This window comes from Agelaius tricolor, unplaced genomic scaffold, assembly GCF_023055355.1.
Source record: "Agelaius tricolor isolate 1412-34295 unplaced genomic scaffold, bAgeTri1.0.p SCAF_13, whole genome shotgun sequence".
Taxonomy (NCBI): domain Eukaryota; kingdom Metazoa; phylum Chordata; class Aves; order Passeriformes; family Icteridae; genus Agelaius; species Agelaius tricolor.
Genome location: NW_027269273.1, coordinates 16,832,005 through 16,848,125, shown reverse-complemented (window position 1 = coordinate 16,848,125; position 16,121 = coordinate 16,832,005). Strand labels below are relative to the sequence as shown.

The window sequence follows — 16,121 nt, the reverse complement described above, 5'->3', positions numbered from 1 at the left end:
AAGTAACTCAATGGAAATAACCTGATAACAGATACATTCGGTGTTTAGCCCAGTTGCTTTTTCTTTGTTGTGTTTTAATAGCTCTTCGGTATTCTCACGGTCCTGTTCTGCTGATTATTCCAGCTGTTTCTTCTCTGTTTTTCGGTTACTCTGCTGAAGGAATACTGCTACATCATTTTGAACATGATCTGTTCTTATGAGTAATTGTTGGCTGCACCTTATTACAGCCTACTCTCTAATAGGAAAGGTTAAGCAACTGCTACGCATTCATCTCTGTGTGGTAAGTCCTGCTGGCACAGAAGTTGTTCTGCTGGTGAAATTGCAGGTTTGTGTGCACAGCTTGTGTTGGCTGTTTTGGGGTCAGGTGTTTTGTTGTTGTTGTTGTTCCAGCAGGAATAATTACATCTATGCAAGGTTTCAGCTTTTACAAAATGGCTGTAAAAATTGAACCTGTAATTCATGCAAAACAGTAGCAAAAAGGGCAGGATAGTCCTCATGAAAGCTGCATGTTGTGTGATGGTAAATAATGGGGTGTGATTTATTCAGAATGGTTCAGATATGCTTGATCTTGCATTTTGGTTAGGAGATATAGATTAGAAGGCTTCTCAAAATCCCTTCCAGACCTGGGTTTTCTTGGTCATTTAGCCTGTGAGAATTGTTTCAGGTTGCTTATGCTTTACTTGTGACTCTATTCTTCCAAGATTTTAAATGTGCTTTTTCTTCTGATTGGGTCATGTCTGCTTCCAAGAACAAATAGCAATTCATGCTAATTTTGCTCCACAATTTAAAATTATCTTCTCCCTTGGATAGTTTTGTCTCAAGAGTTTAACTTCACTGCTATTTAATTTTTTTTAATATTAAATTTGCAGTCTTCCTTCCTATACTTATTTTTGCTTTATGAGCAGAAGCTGTGGTGCTTTCTCCTTTACTTTTCTAGCAGACTTCCTTTTTCCTTCTTTGCTAAAAATATTTATTATAGAACCTGAGAGTACCTTTTGTCTGTTTTATTGATAATACCTCTTGGTACAAGTGGGTATGAATCTACCTACAAGTAGGTATAAATCCACCAACCCAAGATTTGTGTATCCAGAAATAAACTTCTTGAATAGATCTCTCTTTGTTTGGGACTCAGATGAGAGTATTTGAAGTCTAGTTTTAGCACCAAAGTAGGACTGTCCAGCTGACTTTACAGGAGTAAAAAAGGAAAAGACCCTCTAAGACTGCTCTGAGCCATATTGCAGTTAGGGTTGTCTCACCTTGGCTACATGGGTGACTACCTCCTTGAAACTTAGGGCACTTTAACGTCTTTCATTTTGGCATTTACATGTGTGCCAGGGTAGCTATTGTGAATTCACACACCCTTGGAGTATGATTGACAAATTGTTTTCTACTTTTCAGTTAATTTCTACTATTTTTTTAATCTCTCTTTTTCCTTATTGAAAGTTCTGAACTTTAGAACCATGCATGCTCTTATAAGTAAGATGGTTGATTTTTTCCCCCTGCAGGTTTTACTGCTTTCACCTTATTCCCAAGATGTTTCAGCTGTGTGCTCTGAGTTATGCCACATAATTGGCCACCTGCCTTCTGCTCGTTACTACTGACACGGTACAGCTGATGAATCAGTTAATGGGTTCAGTGCCAAGTCAGCCTTACCTTACCTTACTTTGTACAGTTATTAAAGTCAGGCTGACTGACTTGTGCTAGAGCAGATGAGGTCTCTGTTGTAGTATTTCTAATCTAACCTTCATACCCAGCACCAGATCTTTATAGAAAGGAATGATAAAAAGGAATACCATCCAGGCTGAAGGCTTGCAGCTCTCAAAAGAATGTACAGGTGTTTCAGTCAATACTGACATCATTTTCTGAGCCTTTTAGCTTGTAGAGGTTGTTTAGGTGTTAATCTCTTTTCTAGTATTGTGTAATGAGATAACTGAGTAGAGTACCTCTATAGAAGAAATGCATTTTAAACCATGCAAAATACCTCTCCTTTCATTGCTCAGAGTAATTTCAAGTATGAAAGTGCCTCAATTTGGACTTTCTGCAGTATCTACTACTACTGTAGTAGCAGGAATGATATTAATTTGACTGTGTTGCACTAATTAGAAACAGTACACTTTTTAGGGACTAATTAAAAGCAGTATATTTTTTAGTGACTTGATTAAAGGCTTTACACCTGTTTTGGTTGTCAAATGTGGAAATGAAATTACTTTTCTGCTAAAAGCTTGTTTATCTGCTAGCTGTAGAGAAAGGGGCACATCTTTTTCCAATTTCACTCCTTTTATAAGCTGCTTCTCTCACATTTGTGAAGGGGATTATAGCACTGTAAAATAGAGACTGGATCTATAACATAAAAATCATTGGTGGTGAAGAACCAACCCTGATGGCAAAAGACTGACTCTGTCTGGGAGAATGGAATAGTAACTAATGAATCTAATTTCACTGCAAAAAAAATCCTAAATGTGGATGTTTGATGTTTTTTTCCATACTTATGTAATCCTTTTGCTTGTTGGGTCTGCTCAGTGCTGGGGGAGATGTTGGCTGCTTTGCTGTGTGCATGCACTTTCAAAGCCCTCTCCTCTCCTGTCTTTCCCAGCTGCTGGGACTGGAGGGTGTCTCTAGGCAGAGGGTGAGAAAGTGCTTACTCACATCAGGGCTTAAGTTTTCCTTGGATATGCTGTCTGGAGGCTGGTGTGGAGGGGAAGCTGAATGCCAGGTTGGTTTATGTCCTGGCTTCCAGTCATGTTTTAGTGGCTGGTGAGGGAGGCGAAGAGACATAACATTGAATATCTGAATTAATTAGGGGTTTGGCATCAGGGTTTGGAAGATGGGGCAACCGAGGCTGCTGTAGTGATGGATCAGGAGGTGAGCTCAGTACAGCAGGGATGTATGTACTTGCAGATATGACAAGTCTGGCATTTTGTATAAAGTGTAATTTGGGTCAGAGCAAAGCAGAAACATGAGGGTTCTGTAGCCAGATGATAGGAAATCATCTGTGGGTAAAAACCATAAAAAGTGGAGTTAATTTGGTAGAAAGGTGATGGCTAAATATATTTATATAAAGCTCTTACTGCCTTAAGATCCTCATGAGCTTTGTGTAGTCAGCACTGCACTGACACGTGAATTCTCAGTTGCTTCTGTAAGGTGCTTTAAGTATAAAGGCAGATATCAAATGAAGGGTGGTGGTGAAGGAAATAAACCAACAGATACTAATTGAAATAAAAACCTTGTAAATAGGTGAATACTGAGCGTTGTCAAAAAAAGTCAACACTAAAGTTCTTGGATAGCCATTCCGTTGCTGCTTGTGCATATATGTTGGACTAATTCTTTGTGTAGACTATTGGAATTCACGGGATGTCGCTGCCACATTGTGACAGAAATGTGTGGGGAAAATACTTGGTTACCTTAAGTCTTTCTGAACAATGTCAGTTTTGGCAGGAGACAAAGTGCTAGGCTGATGCAACTCTTTTGGCCAAGGACTGTTTTTTGAGATTTGTGCCCTGAGTGGTTGAAAACAAACATAGAGCTGACAGACAACTCTTCAAAACTCTTCAAAAGATTTCTGTGCTGACTTTACTATCCATCAAAAATGGTCTTTAACGTGAGATAAAAGAGAAGCTGGAAGAGCTTTGACCTCTTTAGCCTCTCACAAGTTTTGTTCTCTGAATGGCTAATTGTGTTTTGTTTCTTGTCTTTCTAGATGGGCTGGTGATCCCATTGGTGGAACTCTCTGCAAAACAGGTTGCATTTCACATTCCATTTGAGGTGGTGGAGAAGGTTTATCCTCCAGTGCCTGAACAGCTGCAGCTTCGAATCGCCTTCTGGAGCTTCCCAGAAAATGAGGAGGATATCAGGTAATAAATACTATTTTTTTTTCACTGATGCTTAAGAAAAGATTTTGTTCACTTGAGGAGAATCATTGTTCTTTTGATGTCCTGTGTATTTGGTGCTTCTGTGGCTCTCATGTGCCTTTTGTAATACATGGATAGATTACTGTGGGATATGCTGTGATATGGGGTTTTATTCTGAGGTGAGCTGCCTTGCATATGTGCCAGGAAAACCATGTAGATGTCTAGGTTCTGTGTGTAAAGGATAAAAAAAATAAATGCATCCTTTAATTTGGTTAACAGTAGGCTAGGCTAGCTTGTGGAGTTTTGTCCTTATGTTAATCTTACAAAATCATCTTTCCAATTTGAACCTGTTGCTGGAGTCAGAGCTTTAACTGGGTTCAGAAATTGTCAAAGAGGGCATGCTCAGTGTGCTGTGCAATCCTTTTGTTTGTGTAAGTAGGAGAACCAGAATCTGCTGAATACATCAGTGATCAGAATTGATATAGTCAGATGACTATATTTCTTATGCTTCCACATTAACTATGTGACTACATAGTCAAAGATTTTCTGCCTTTAGATCTATTTCTAAGCTTTGCTGAAGCTTTTATGTTGTAGGAGGTCTACCCGTGTAACTGTGCATTCAGGATTTTGTTGCAAAGTAGTGATACTACACTCTTTTAGAAAGAATCTTGCTGAAAGTTGTTGGATATGTTTGTCTAAGGTTCAGGTATCAGTTGGGGGAGGTAGTGTCAGGAGTACTGATGTAAGATCACCTGCTAGGGAATAGAGCAAGCCAGCTGGTTGTACATGCTCATTATTCTGATGAACACAGATAGAAAAAAACCTCACAAGAGCATGCAGATAATTAGTCTAGAAGGAGTTTTTACTGTGGCATGCTAACATTAGACCTTGAACTATACTATACTATATGAAGGCTTAATTTTAGACTATGAATGAATTTGTATTTCAGAGCCTTAGGTGGAAATTCCTAAAACTGCCGGTGGCTATACACAAACCCAGTTAGGAAGAGACTAATGATTTTTGTGGTTGAATTGTAATGTTGAAATGGCAGGAGAGACCTAGACTTTGTATTCAAGATAGCAAGGTTTTTTCAAAAGCCAGAGGAAAAAGTCAGCAAAGAGGATAATGCTGTGAAGTTTCTCAAAAGCAGATGGTGCTGACAGGTTCTGTTTGTGTCTTGCAGGTTGTACTCGTGCTTGGCGAATGGCAGTGCAGATGAGTTCCAGCGAGGGGAGCAGCTCTTCCGGGTCAGGGCTGTCAAAGACCCTCTCCAGATAGGTAAGGACAGTGCAGCACCATGTCTCTAGATACTTCAGAGTCCCAAAAGCATATCTGCAATGGGACAGCAGTGCGATGACTGTGTCTCAAAACAAGCTTTTCTGGCATCTTAGCTGAAACTCCCTGCCACATGTCTTCTTTGTAATGTGTGGAGCTAAATGCTATGTTTTATTTTGGCCTCAACCAGCCCAGCTGTGAAATGGTCAGAAATGTTCTGATCCTTAATGTGTCTTAGAATTTTCCAAAAAACTGTATAGGATACCTTTTTCTCCATAATGCTTAAATTCTTCATTGCTAAAGAGAACTTGACATTCTAGTTGTCTGATCAAATGACCAATGCCTAAAGTACCTGTATGGCACGGAGGAAGCTTGCTAGGTTTATTTTTGTAACAAAAGAGTTTTATTAATTGTACAGTTATTCATGTAGTATTTTGGCAGATGGAAATCCTTCTTGTTGGACAGTACCTTTTATAGCTTCTCCTACTGTCTTGTTCTTTTCATGTATTTTGGCTATAGAAGCTAATTTTATCTATACAAAGAATTGGATTCTGTTTTTTTCATTAAATCCTTTGAAGCAAAGAAGAATATTGAGATAGCTTTTTCAGTGGCAGCTGTTTGACCAGAAGGCATTATGTGAAATAAAGGTACTACTAGTATGTCAAGGTAGGCTGTGTCAATCCCATGCAGATTTTTTTTCCTGCAAGTGTGAGCTTCAGAATCAGAATATTATTTGGCATGTGGGAACCAAGCCTGTTCTAATAAGAAAAATGATAATATAAAAAAGTGTATAATATTGAGAAGGAAATTTAGGAAATTTCTTGTATTTTCATGTGATGAGGGATAGAAGCTTCTGTGGGCCTGTTTAGTTATTAAAACCAGGAGTACTTAACTCTCAGTGATGAGAGAAATGAATAAATTTAGGTAAAGAGCCCTCAGAAAGTGAATAAAAGGGACATGTGCTATAAAGGTTTGGGGATACCGAAAAGAGAAAGAGATGGCAGCACTTGGTGGTCAGCACTTGTTTCAGTAATACATTAAAAAGGTGAGGAGGTGTAAAGCAATGTACGTGAACAAAGGCTGGGAATATTAATGCAAAACCTGTGTTTGGGGGAGCAGAAGAGTAGGGAAAAAGAGGAGGTGGGGAGTGATACAGGGGGAAAAATTTCTCAAGGACACATAGAAGCAACTGTGATTCTTGACAAAGGATTATGTGTGTGGAAGGGAAGGAAGAAACTTAGTTTAAATACTAAGGTTGCCTTGTCCTTAGGAGAGGAACTGTATCTAATTGTGGTGTTTTTTTTCCTCCATAGATAGCAGCCCAGAAGCTGGGCAGCAGAGAAGGGGGTGAATATATTTTCATTTGTCCACTGCAAAGGATTTTAAGTTGTGTAGTTGAAGTGTTGGGTTTCATACACTGACAAATGGGAAAGGAAGCCCAGGAAATCAAGCAGCCCTTGAGGGGGGAATTGATTTGGAGAGGGATTGAGCAGTGCATTTTGATACTGTGTTCAGTAGGAAAAATCTTAACTTGTGCTTTGTGCTCTTCTTGTCCCATTTCCATTTGTAGTCTAAGATTTTTTTTTAACCATAAATAATCTTAGTAATTTTGTCTGCATGCATATCCATGTCTATGATTTCTGAACAGTAGCACCTCTTCACTACATTTCAAACCTCCAGTTTTTTACAGCTTTCTACTGTATATACACATAGAATTGGCTTTTGTAGACCTCCCTCCATTCTCTTTGTAGCAGTCATATACCCACATTGTTGCACTGAAGACATTATTGCTGTTCTTAAACAGGTGTGTTGTAGATTTCAGGGACTTGTTTTTTATCATAGTCTTAGTTTCTTTTTAACAGCTGAGGAAGGCAGCAGCAGGTTTAGTTTGGATTCTAACTTGACTTCTCCTTCAATAGTGTCTCCACTTTTTAGAGGTTCTGCTGTCTTGGTTTAAAACAGACAACTGTCCAAAAATGCCTTCCATGTAAAAGCTTTTGTTCAGCTCTTGTTTTCCCCATTTTTTTTTCCCAAAAGTTCCTGAACTCTAAGCAGAGATGTATGTTTTCTGTTACTGTTGTAGGGGCATCAGAACTGCTGCTACATCACAACAGTGATGAAGAAAGCCATGTTGCAATGACTTGATGTGGAACTTGGGGACATGATTTAGTGGTGAATGTGGCAGTGCCAGGTTAATGCTTAGGTAGATGATCCTAAGGGGTCTTTTACAACCTCAAAGATTCTGTGATTCTTTTAATTTTTCCTGGTAAAAGAAACCATTAATTATAATCCAGATTGCTTTCCTCATATACTTTCCTGTGCCAGCCCACAAACAATTGTTAAGTACCGCAAGATTGGTGTTGCAAAAGAATTAACTGGGCAGTACTGCTTGAATTAGCATTGTAAGTGTCAGACATGTTTGTCAAACTACAGATTGATTTGAAGCTTGTGATATGTCATGCTAAGCTCTTCAAATTTTGTCTCATTTTTTAAGTGTTGTTCCCTTGTTGCATTATCATTTAACTGTCTTCATATACAAAGAATGTCATGGAAGGGGCTTGAGCTGGAATCCAGTCTTCTCTAACACCTTTTGTATATTTCTTTTGTTGCAGTGTAACAGAATTGCTACAATTCCGACTCATGAAATGCTTAATTTGCTTATGTGAAAGTCAGAGCGTTACTCTGAGTTGCTTGTAGTATAACAGAAGGACTAGCTGAACTGTTTGGGTTGTATTAACCAAATGTGGAACATAAATTAGAACTGTATCTGGTAATAAGCAGTGCAGTAATGTTGTGTGAATGCCTTCCTTTGTTTTGATTCTGTTCCAATTGCTAAAATGGCTGATGAATTTGGATGGCATTATGTGTACTAATCAAATTAATCACTCCCATCAGGGAGAGGATTTGAATTGTGGTGAACCGGACAAATAGAAAGGTTAAGCAAGGTAAGAGCAAATTTGTATTGGTATGGGGATTATATTTTGAGGAGAATGATGCACATTATTTTAAATGGAATAAATTTTAGTAGGTCATGTGCACTCCTGAACACCATTATTTTTATCATCTCACACTATCATAATAAAAACTTATGGAAGTACATTATAAATCCACACTACTGTCCTCATGATGGAAAAGCTATTATCTATCCCAAGCCAGACTGAAGTTTGGTTATGGCTTTGATGCCCTGGTGCTTTCTGTGCTTTGTGAAAACTGAATTCCAGATTAGCAGAAAGGTTCTGAGGCTGATACTCATTGCTGTAGAGGATTACTAACTGCTGATAGGCACCTTCAAGACAGGTAGATGATCCATGCTGCTGCTGGCCCTTTCCTGATCATACACGTCCCTCTGGATGAGCAACATCTCCAGAGGAAGCTGCATTATGAGTACAATTCATAAGCACTGTTCATGAGTTTACATGAAGCTAAGCCTTCTTGAAGTCCTTTGTCATAATTTATTTGTTTATGGTCACTGATTAATGGGGCTAGATTCAAGTGTTATTCCTAAAATTTTTCCTTTCCATTGTTTTAGTCTAAGCAAGAGGTTTTGGTTTTTTTTTTCTGAGGTCATGATTTGTAAAAAAGGGATATTAACAAAATTGCAAGGAGGTGCATAACTGATGACAAATGGGTAGTTTCTGGAGCCACAAAGTGAAAGTAAGTGTTCAGATTAAGTACTGCCTTTTTTAGTTGACTGTGAAATTGTGAAAATTGATTGACTTGGAAATAATTCTGAACAAGTCACCCGGCCCGTTCTGCACTGCTGCCAGAGTTAGGACAGAGGTTATGCCTAAAATGTGTATGTATAGTCTAGCTTTGACCCTGTAAACAAAACCTGACCGTTTTCAGGGGTGACTTTATCCACTTCTGCTTTTCTCTATTAAATAATAAGAGAAATTAATTCATGTATTACAAGCTGGTATGTTGGAGTCTCTTACAACACATTATGCTTCTCTGCTAATGTTTAGGCATAGTTGGTTGGGAAGAATGAAGTACTGGAGACTCTAGATGCATGTTCATCCTTACGTGAATGTTGGTGCCAGACATTGTTTCAGTGTTTAAATAGTGTATACCTGTGTTTCTGTGCTGGCTGAACCTTTTCCCCAAATACCTGAAGAGTAACTTTGCACTTGTGAATTTCCACAGGCTTCCATCTAAGTGCCACTGTGGTGCCCCCGCAGATGGTACCCCCCAAGGGCGCGTACAACGTGGCGGTGATGTTTGACCGGTGCCGGATCACGTCGTGCAGCTGCACCTGCGGCGCCGGGGCCAAGTGGTGCGCTCACGTCGTGGCGCTCTGCCTCTTCCGCATCCACAATGTAGGCACCCAGCACAGCTCTGCTTCCCCTTCCTTCTCCCGGGCGCTCCTCAGGGCAGTTCTGTGCAACACACACTCTCTTTAGGGAAATGGCTCTTGGCACTCCTTTTGGTTACAGACTGTGCAGATGTCTGCTCGCAGTTGCGGTCTGCAGGCTGAATTGTGTGAGGCCCTAAACTGCAGACTGTCTTTGGTAATTTGCAGATTTCTAAGGGTAGATACCAAGTGCTTTTTGGCCCCTTCCTATTTCTCATTTAAATGCTAAAATCACTCATTATTTCTTCATCTCTGAAAAGAAGACGAATGGAAGGTCACTCTTACTTAGTGGAATAGTTTCTTTTAATAAAGTCTTTGTAAGTGCAGGATTTGAAAGCTCACTCTTTATGTTGTTTGATCAGATGCAGAAGGAAAGTAATTTTGAACACTGTTGGCCTTTATGTTCACCAGTTCATTTTAACACTTACTGAGGTAACTGTCATTTGGACTTGAAGATTTCAAGCAGTCAGGTTTATGTTTTTATTTGACTGCTTTAATTCTATGTAGCCTTCCATAGAGCAAAAAGTAGGCATTTTATATCCTAACCAACTTCAGTTGAAAATGTGTAGAATCAACATGAAATGCAACCAGTTGAGAGTTTGGTCTTGCATACAGTTGAATTTGGGAAGCTGAGAACCACAAAGGATTAAGTTTTGATTATGGTAAGAACAGAAGATTTTCTGCTGTCACAGAACATTTTACAGCTACCGTGCTTATGATCAACTCTAGATTCTTTAATAAGTTCTAATAACCTGTTGAAGCTTGTTAGTATTTCACAATGGACAAGTGTAATTGGCTTAAATTTATACTCTTGTGAAATAATCAGAATATTGGTGTACTTTCTGTATTTAGGACTGGACAGCTGGCAAGAAAACAGTTTCTGCTTTGAATTTTTAGTTTGAGTTTTAAAAGGTGGATATGGAGAATGAGGCTATAAACTAAAGTGTCATTTATATTATTTACACTCAACGTTTGGACCCTGTGTAAGATAAAAATCATTCTTTTGCCTCCAATCCTTTCTCTGCCTGAAAAGTGACAGTGAAAGTATTTTTGTGTTTGTAAAAACTGACTTCTGATACTAGCAAGTTACAAGTGAAGATATGTTGTTCTATGTAGACAAGATAATATCAGAAGTGTCTTTATTATCAAACTGCTCTTGACTGTGTATGGGTTAAATTTTAAGTGGGACATTTTTGTTATGTAGAGTGAAAAAGGTTAAGAAGCTAGTGGTGAGGTGTTTTTATAATCTAATTTGTTCTAAGATATGGAAAGAGATTTTTAGACTGAATTAAGAAACTCTAAAGAGATAAATGAGATGGTGGTGATTCTGTGAAACAGTCCCCCACAGAGCTGGTTCATTTGCCAGAAGCTTAAGGGATAATGTCCTATTTTAGAGGTTTGTTTGTGAAGTCTCTGCCAGTATTTCTGCAATTGCTAGCAACAACAGATCTTAAGCACAGCTGTTACATCAGTTTCCTTGAAAAAACCCTTAAAACCAGTTTTTATAAAGCCTAGACAGCTTATTTGCATCTTATCTGCAACATGCTACATAATTTCAGAGAAAAAATAATTGGCCATCAAGACCAAGCATGGTATGTATGCATCAGCATAGCAAGTGTTTGTGACACTTCATCAGTTTGGTGGACACAGCTTCATTAATGGTAGTTTGTGTCTCCTTTTCTTTCTTCAGGCATCTGCAGTGTGCTTACGAGCACCTGTTTCTGAGTCTTTGTCTCGGTTACAAAGAGACCAGTTGCAAAAATTTGCTCAGTACCTAATCAGCGAACTTCCACAGCAGGTAAGTGGGGACCATCATCTGACTGACAACTGGTTAAATGCAGTTATCTTTATTCTGGGTCAATTTATGTGATGTCTTTTGTTGCAAAATAACCAGTTATGCTATTCAGTTGTGAGCTGCTGGGAAGGCATTCAGTTCCTGCCCTTTTCAGTTTTGCTATTCTATTATTTGACAATTGTCTATTGCCAAGTGAAAGATGAGAAGTGTCTCAAAAGGAGAAAGAAGAGTGGTGGCTATTCACATCAGTATGAATATATGCTAAGCTTGTGAAAGATCAAACACAGTAAATCAGTTCATGATTGTTGAAAACTTAGGTCAGCCCTAATCAGCTTGTTTCTTTTTTGTGTGTTTGGTTAGCTAAGTGGAGAGAACTACCCAGATAAAGTATTTTATGTGCTTTAAGTGGGCACTTTGTAATGCACCTAACTGGTAACCTTTTGACTTCCCCCAGTGTGACTTCTTGATGATTCATAAGAATCATTCAGTCTAATAGACATGACATTTTTTTAGTCAAAGGCTAAGTCTGCTCTCTCATTCCTTAAATATCTGTGTTGTTCAGGGTCGGGTCATTTGTATCATCTGCCTAAAATGTTTGCACAAAATAGACAAGAATTCCCAAGTGATTGTGAAATGGCTGCTTTAAAATTACAAGGGCTTGGCAACTGTTTTATGCTGGTTCAGCTAAAGGAGGTTGAGAAAAACTGACCTGCATGGGTATCTGTCACATTTCAGCAGTGCATTTGTAACACACTCCTCTTAAGTAGGAGTTAGATTACTGGAAGCATGTGCCTAAAATTCATTTTACGGTGCTGTGCTTAGGACACTATGATATTGTATTGCTAAAATATCCTGTAAATTTCCTACAGAAATACTAATCTTCTTATGAGAGGAAATAGAGGAATTGTATAATATGAAAGTGATAAAAAATTACTGCTTTTTTGTTGCTGAGAAATGAGGGCCAGTAGTGTGTGCTTGATGCATTAGATAACAGGCAAAGCTTTCTTTCTCTCCTCAGACTAAACTTTATGGTACAGTCTGGTGCTTAATATGGAGGGCTTTGAAAGGCTAGTAGTGGTAGTGGTTGTTTCCTGAATGGCATGTGAGTTGGCATGTTTGCTTTCAGATATTCTGTGTCTGTCTGCTTCTTTCTGCAGGGTTTATTTCTCCTTTGGTCACATGTACCAGCTGTGCATCAGGGACATCTGGATTAATTAATTATTACAATTTTTCTAGATAATCTGATGAATGCTGCCCAACAGAAAAAATTGGGGTTTATTGGGAGATATGTCTTAACCTGTGTTGTATAATTCTTTTAAAAAGGCAAGGTGTGCCCCACATTCTTTCAAGTGTCTTATTCCTGGTCTTCAAGGTTTCCAGGTGGAGATAGATACTCTAATTCCTTGGGACCCCATATTTTGACTACATGACGTAGAATTAGAGTGGGCTGTACGCATGATTTTATTTTATCCTTATTTCCAGTTTATGAATGACATGATACAGTATTATAATGCTGAATTACTTTCATGTGTAAGAGAATGATGGTTTATAGGAATGCAGCTAGATGCTTTTCAGAATCTCTGTAGAAGCTGTTTTCTATATCTAGGAAAATCCTGGAAAAGCAGCTGGAATTCATTACCTAGTTCCTTGCCCAAGAGCTATTTCCCCTTATGAACCCAGTATTCCTATTCCAATTAAGCATGAATATCTTAGCAAAAAAGACTGAAGGAGGTTAACTGCAGGTCTCTGGTACTTCAGCCTTAAGGTGTGACACTGCCGAGACTTGTGAATTTTCTTAAAATATGTAGTAGTGGGAAAACAGTACAAAATAGTTGAATGCTGAATTAGTTTCTTTAGGTGATTGAAATGCAAAATATCCGTATGAAGCATTTTTTTCTTCCATCTGTTTGAGATGTATGTGTACTTTTTGCAAAGACAGGTGTACTGAATGTGCCTTTCTTTCCAGTAAGAGTGATCTTTTACCTCAGCTGTTATATGGAGAGAGCTGGGGGATATCAGACATTCTGTTGCAAGTCATTTTAATCCTAATTATGTGGATTAACAATTTGCGTGTTCTGTGCATACATACTAAAGGCTAAATGGATCTACACTTTCAGACTTAGTGTGTGGGGAAAAAACTCTTTTAACTGTGCATTTTTCTTTCAAAAATAGTATTTTAAGGATGTATAGGATTTTACAATCAGTGTGAACCTTCTCTGCTTATGCTCTGAGCTGGTCCAGAAGTTATGATCAGTTTAGTGATGAAATTGCATTAATCTACGACTGCATCCCTTTACTAACTGGATGGTAAATTAGCTAAAGTCTACCCCAAAAATTATGTCTACGTGTATTTTATAGTTTGCTCCCCTGCTCCCGTTTGCTTGGGTTTTAGACAAATTATTTAGGAACAAGAAGTAAAGATCTTTTGAAGTACAGGAAAATGGTGACCTTGACAGCAGTGGCTTCCCTAACTCTCAAAATTAGTTGCAGTATCTACTTTCTGCAGGCTCCTATTCCTCAAGAAATGAGAGATGAGTTAATAAATTGTGATGCTTTTGCTTACTTAGGATGTGACTGCAGAAAGTGAGCCTTTCATGGGCTGTGAGAGAGGTGTCACAGCTGGTGGCTGTTGTGTGATCTTTAGCACCCTCTGTCGTCCTTTCTGAAAACGTAGCTCTGGATTCCATACTCTTGAAATTGCCAGAGTGCTTCAGTCATGATCTTTGGCTGGGTGTAGCAGGATAAAAAATACTGTGTATATTCAAAGTTTGCTTCATGTTTTCAGATTCTTCCAACAGCTCAGCGCTTGCTGGACGAGTTGTTATCTTCTCAGTCTACTGCCATCAACACTGTGTGTGGAGCCCCAGGTAATTTTAATACTTCTCATTTCAGCAATCTGTATCACACAGAGGAAGAGAATTATTCCATTGCTTCGGGTTTCTGAACTGATTTGTTAGCCCGTAGCTTGGATTACACATGGAAATAGAGGAAAAGGGATGAGTGTTGGCACCTACATGTATATATGGCACAACAAGGGGCACCTCAGAGTGCTTGCAGAGGAAGGGAGCATCAGGCAATGCACTTTCTAACAAAGTGGGTTTTTTAAAATTTGGTATTAAGTATAGACTCCTGGAATGTCGATTGGAGGAGACGTCTCCCAAGTTCCTGCTTAAAACTGGACTGTTTACGACACTAGACTGGGTTAGCTGGGATTTAGCTAGGGTAGCTTACATAAGTGTCGGTTACCAGAGATGTTAGAGCATAAATGTTGGTTACAAGAGATGTTAGAGCATTCCTATTTTAGTGCTGCTTTACCCTTCTGGTCAAGAAGAATCTGCTAATTTAATGTTGATAATGTTGAAGGTAATGTTATGGTAACATTTAAAAATAATTCTGAATAGGGTGTTCAGCAATGGGTGAAATAACTTGGGTAGCACTGCCTGTGTACTCTGTGGTTGGGCACATAAAGTATCTTCAAAGCTTGCATACTGTTAATGTGTTTTTCATTTGTAAGATCCCACTGCTGGACCTTCTGCATCAGATCAAAGCACCTGGTACTTAGATGAATCTACTCTGAGTGACAACATAAAGAAAACCCTTCATAAATTCTGTGGGCCTACTCCTGTTGTTTTCAGGTAAGCTGTTTCCCATTGAAGGGAAAGTGTGATGTTCATGTGATCTGTAAATTCATTCACCATATAGCCTGTATGCTTTGGACTGAAGGATGCTCAGTTTCATGGTCACTCTTCTGGACTGTATTTTTGTATAGTTTCTGCAGTGTTATTTTAGTAGAGCAGACTGCATTTGTACAATATTTTGCTTGTGTCATGTTCTTTAGCTATTTATGCATTTTGTCTTTTAGGTTACTCGTGTCTGTGCCATTGAAGGGCAAATATATTTCTGGATGTAGACTATACTCAGGATTTTGTATGACTGTACTTGATTTTTCTCCTTATTCTTCTGCTTTATGTACAGTGATGTGAATTCAATGTATCTGTCTTCCACTGAGCCACCAGCTGCTGCTGAGTGGGCTTGTCTGCTGCGTCCCCTGCGAGGGAGAGAACCTGAAGGAATCTGGAACTTGCTTTCCATTGTGCGGGAGATGTTTAAGAGGCGGGATAGCAATGCAGCTCCTTTGCTGGAGATTCTGACTGACCAGTGTCTCAACTATGAGCAGGTATCTCTTTGCTTGGAGTGCGGGGATGTTTTGAGGAACCAGGCAGAGCCAGTAACTGGTGCTTTGTGTCTGTACAACCCATGGCTGAATACAATTATTTTATTATTTTACAATTATTTTATTATTTATTATTTTAATAGCCTATGTGCGTTGTAGGCAGGTGCTTCTCCACACTGAAAGGATGTTACAGTTTGCTCTTGTTCTAATTTAGTGATGTCCTGGTAACACTGTATTTCCCAAATGCCTCAGTTGTTCTACCATGAATATGTAGAGTCTGAGTTCTTTTGTTGAGCATATTTGATTTGATTTCTTCCCAATTAAGTTGATTTATTTTACAGTTGTTCTGTTTCTGTTTTTTTTTTTTTTTAACAAAGCACGTCATGTATGAGCTGTCATGTTGATAAAAACTAAATATATATGTTGTGTGATAGAATCTCAGATTCTTTTGTTATCTTCATGGAAGATATCTTTTGGTGGATTGAAGCAGTACTTTTATTTTGTCAAAATAATATTAGAAGAAACTATTTCTTTTGATAGTTCAGGACTTCGATCTCACTCTGTAATATAAATTGTGGTGTAAGTTTCCTTATTGCTCCATCCCATACCTCGACTTTAAGCAAGGGAAAGGAAATGCTCCATTTATCACATTTGTTTACTTTTTCTCTCCAAGTGTGA

General features: G+C 38.6%; 1 protein-coding gene across 5 annotated transcripts in view; it reads left to right on the top strand.

Moving 5' to 3' along the window:
* The window catches only part of ZSWIM8 (zinc finger SWIM-type containing 8), a 54,811-nt gene that overhangs the window by 16,801 nt on the left and 21,889 nt on the right, over nucleotides 1-16,121 (top strand). For 3 of the 5 annotated variants that reach the window (XM_071438891.1, XM_071438892.1, XM_071438890.1), the window contains exons 2-8: nucleotides 3,698-3,851; nucleotides 5,032-5,126; nucleotides 9,267-9,439; nucleotides 11,165-11,272; nucleotides 14,055-14,136; nucleotides 14,784-14,904; nucleotides 15,245-15,446. In XM_071438891.1, the coding sequence (XP_071294992.1) occupies nucleotides 3,698-3,851; nucleotides 5,032-5,126; nucleotides 9,267-9,439; nucleotides 11,165-11,272; nucleotides 14,055-14,136; nucleotides 14,784-14,904; nucleotides 15,245-15,446 (935 nt within the window). Of the gene's footprint in view, nucleotides 1-3,697; nucleotides 3,852-5,031; nucleotides 5,127-7,539; nucleotides 9,440-11,164; nucleotides 11,273-14,054; nucleotides 14,137-14,783; nucleotides 14,905-15,244; nucleotides 15,447-16,121 lie in introns of those variants that run through there. The other 2 variants (XM_071438894.1, XM_071438893.1) reach the window with 2 other exon arrangements.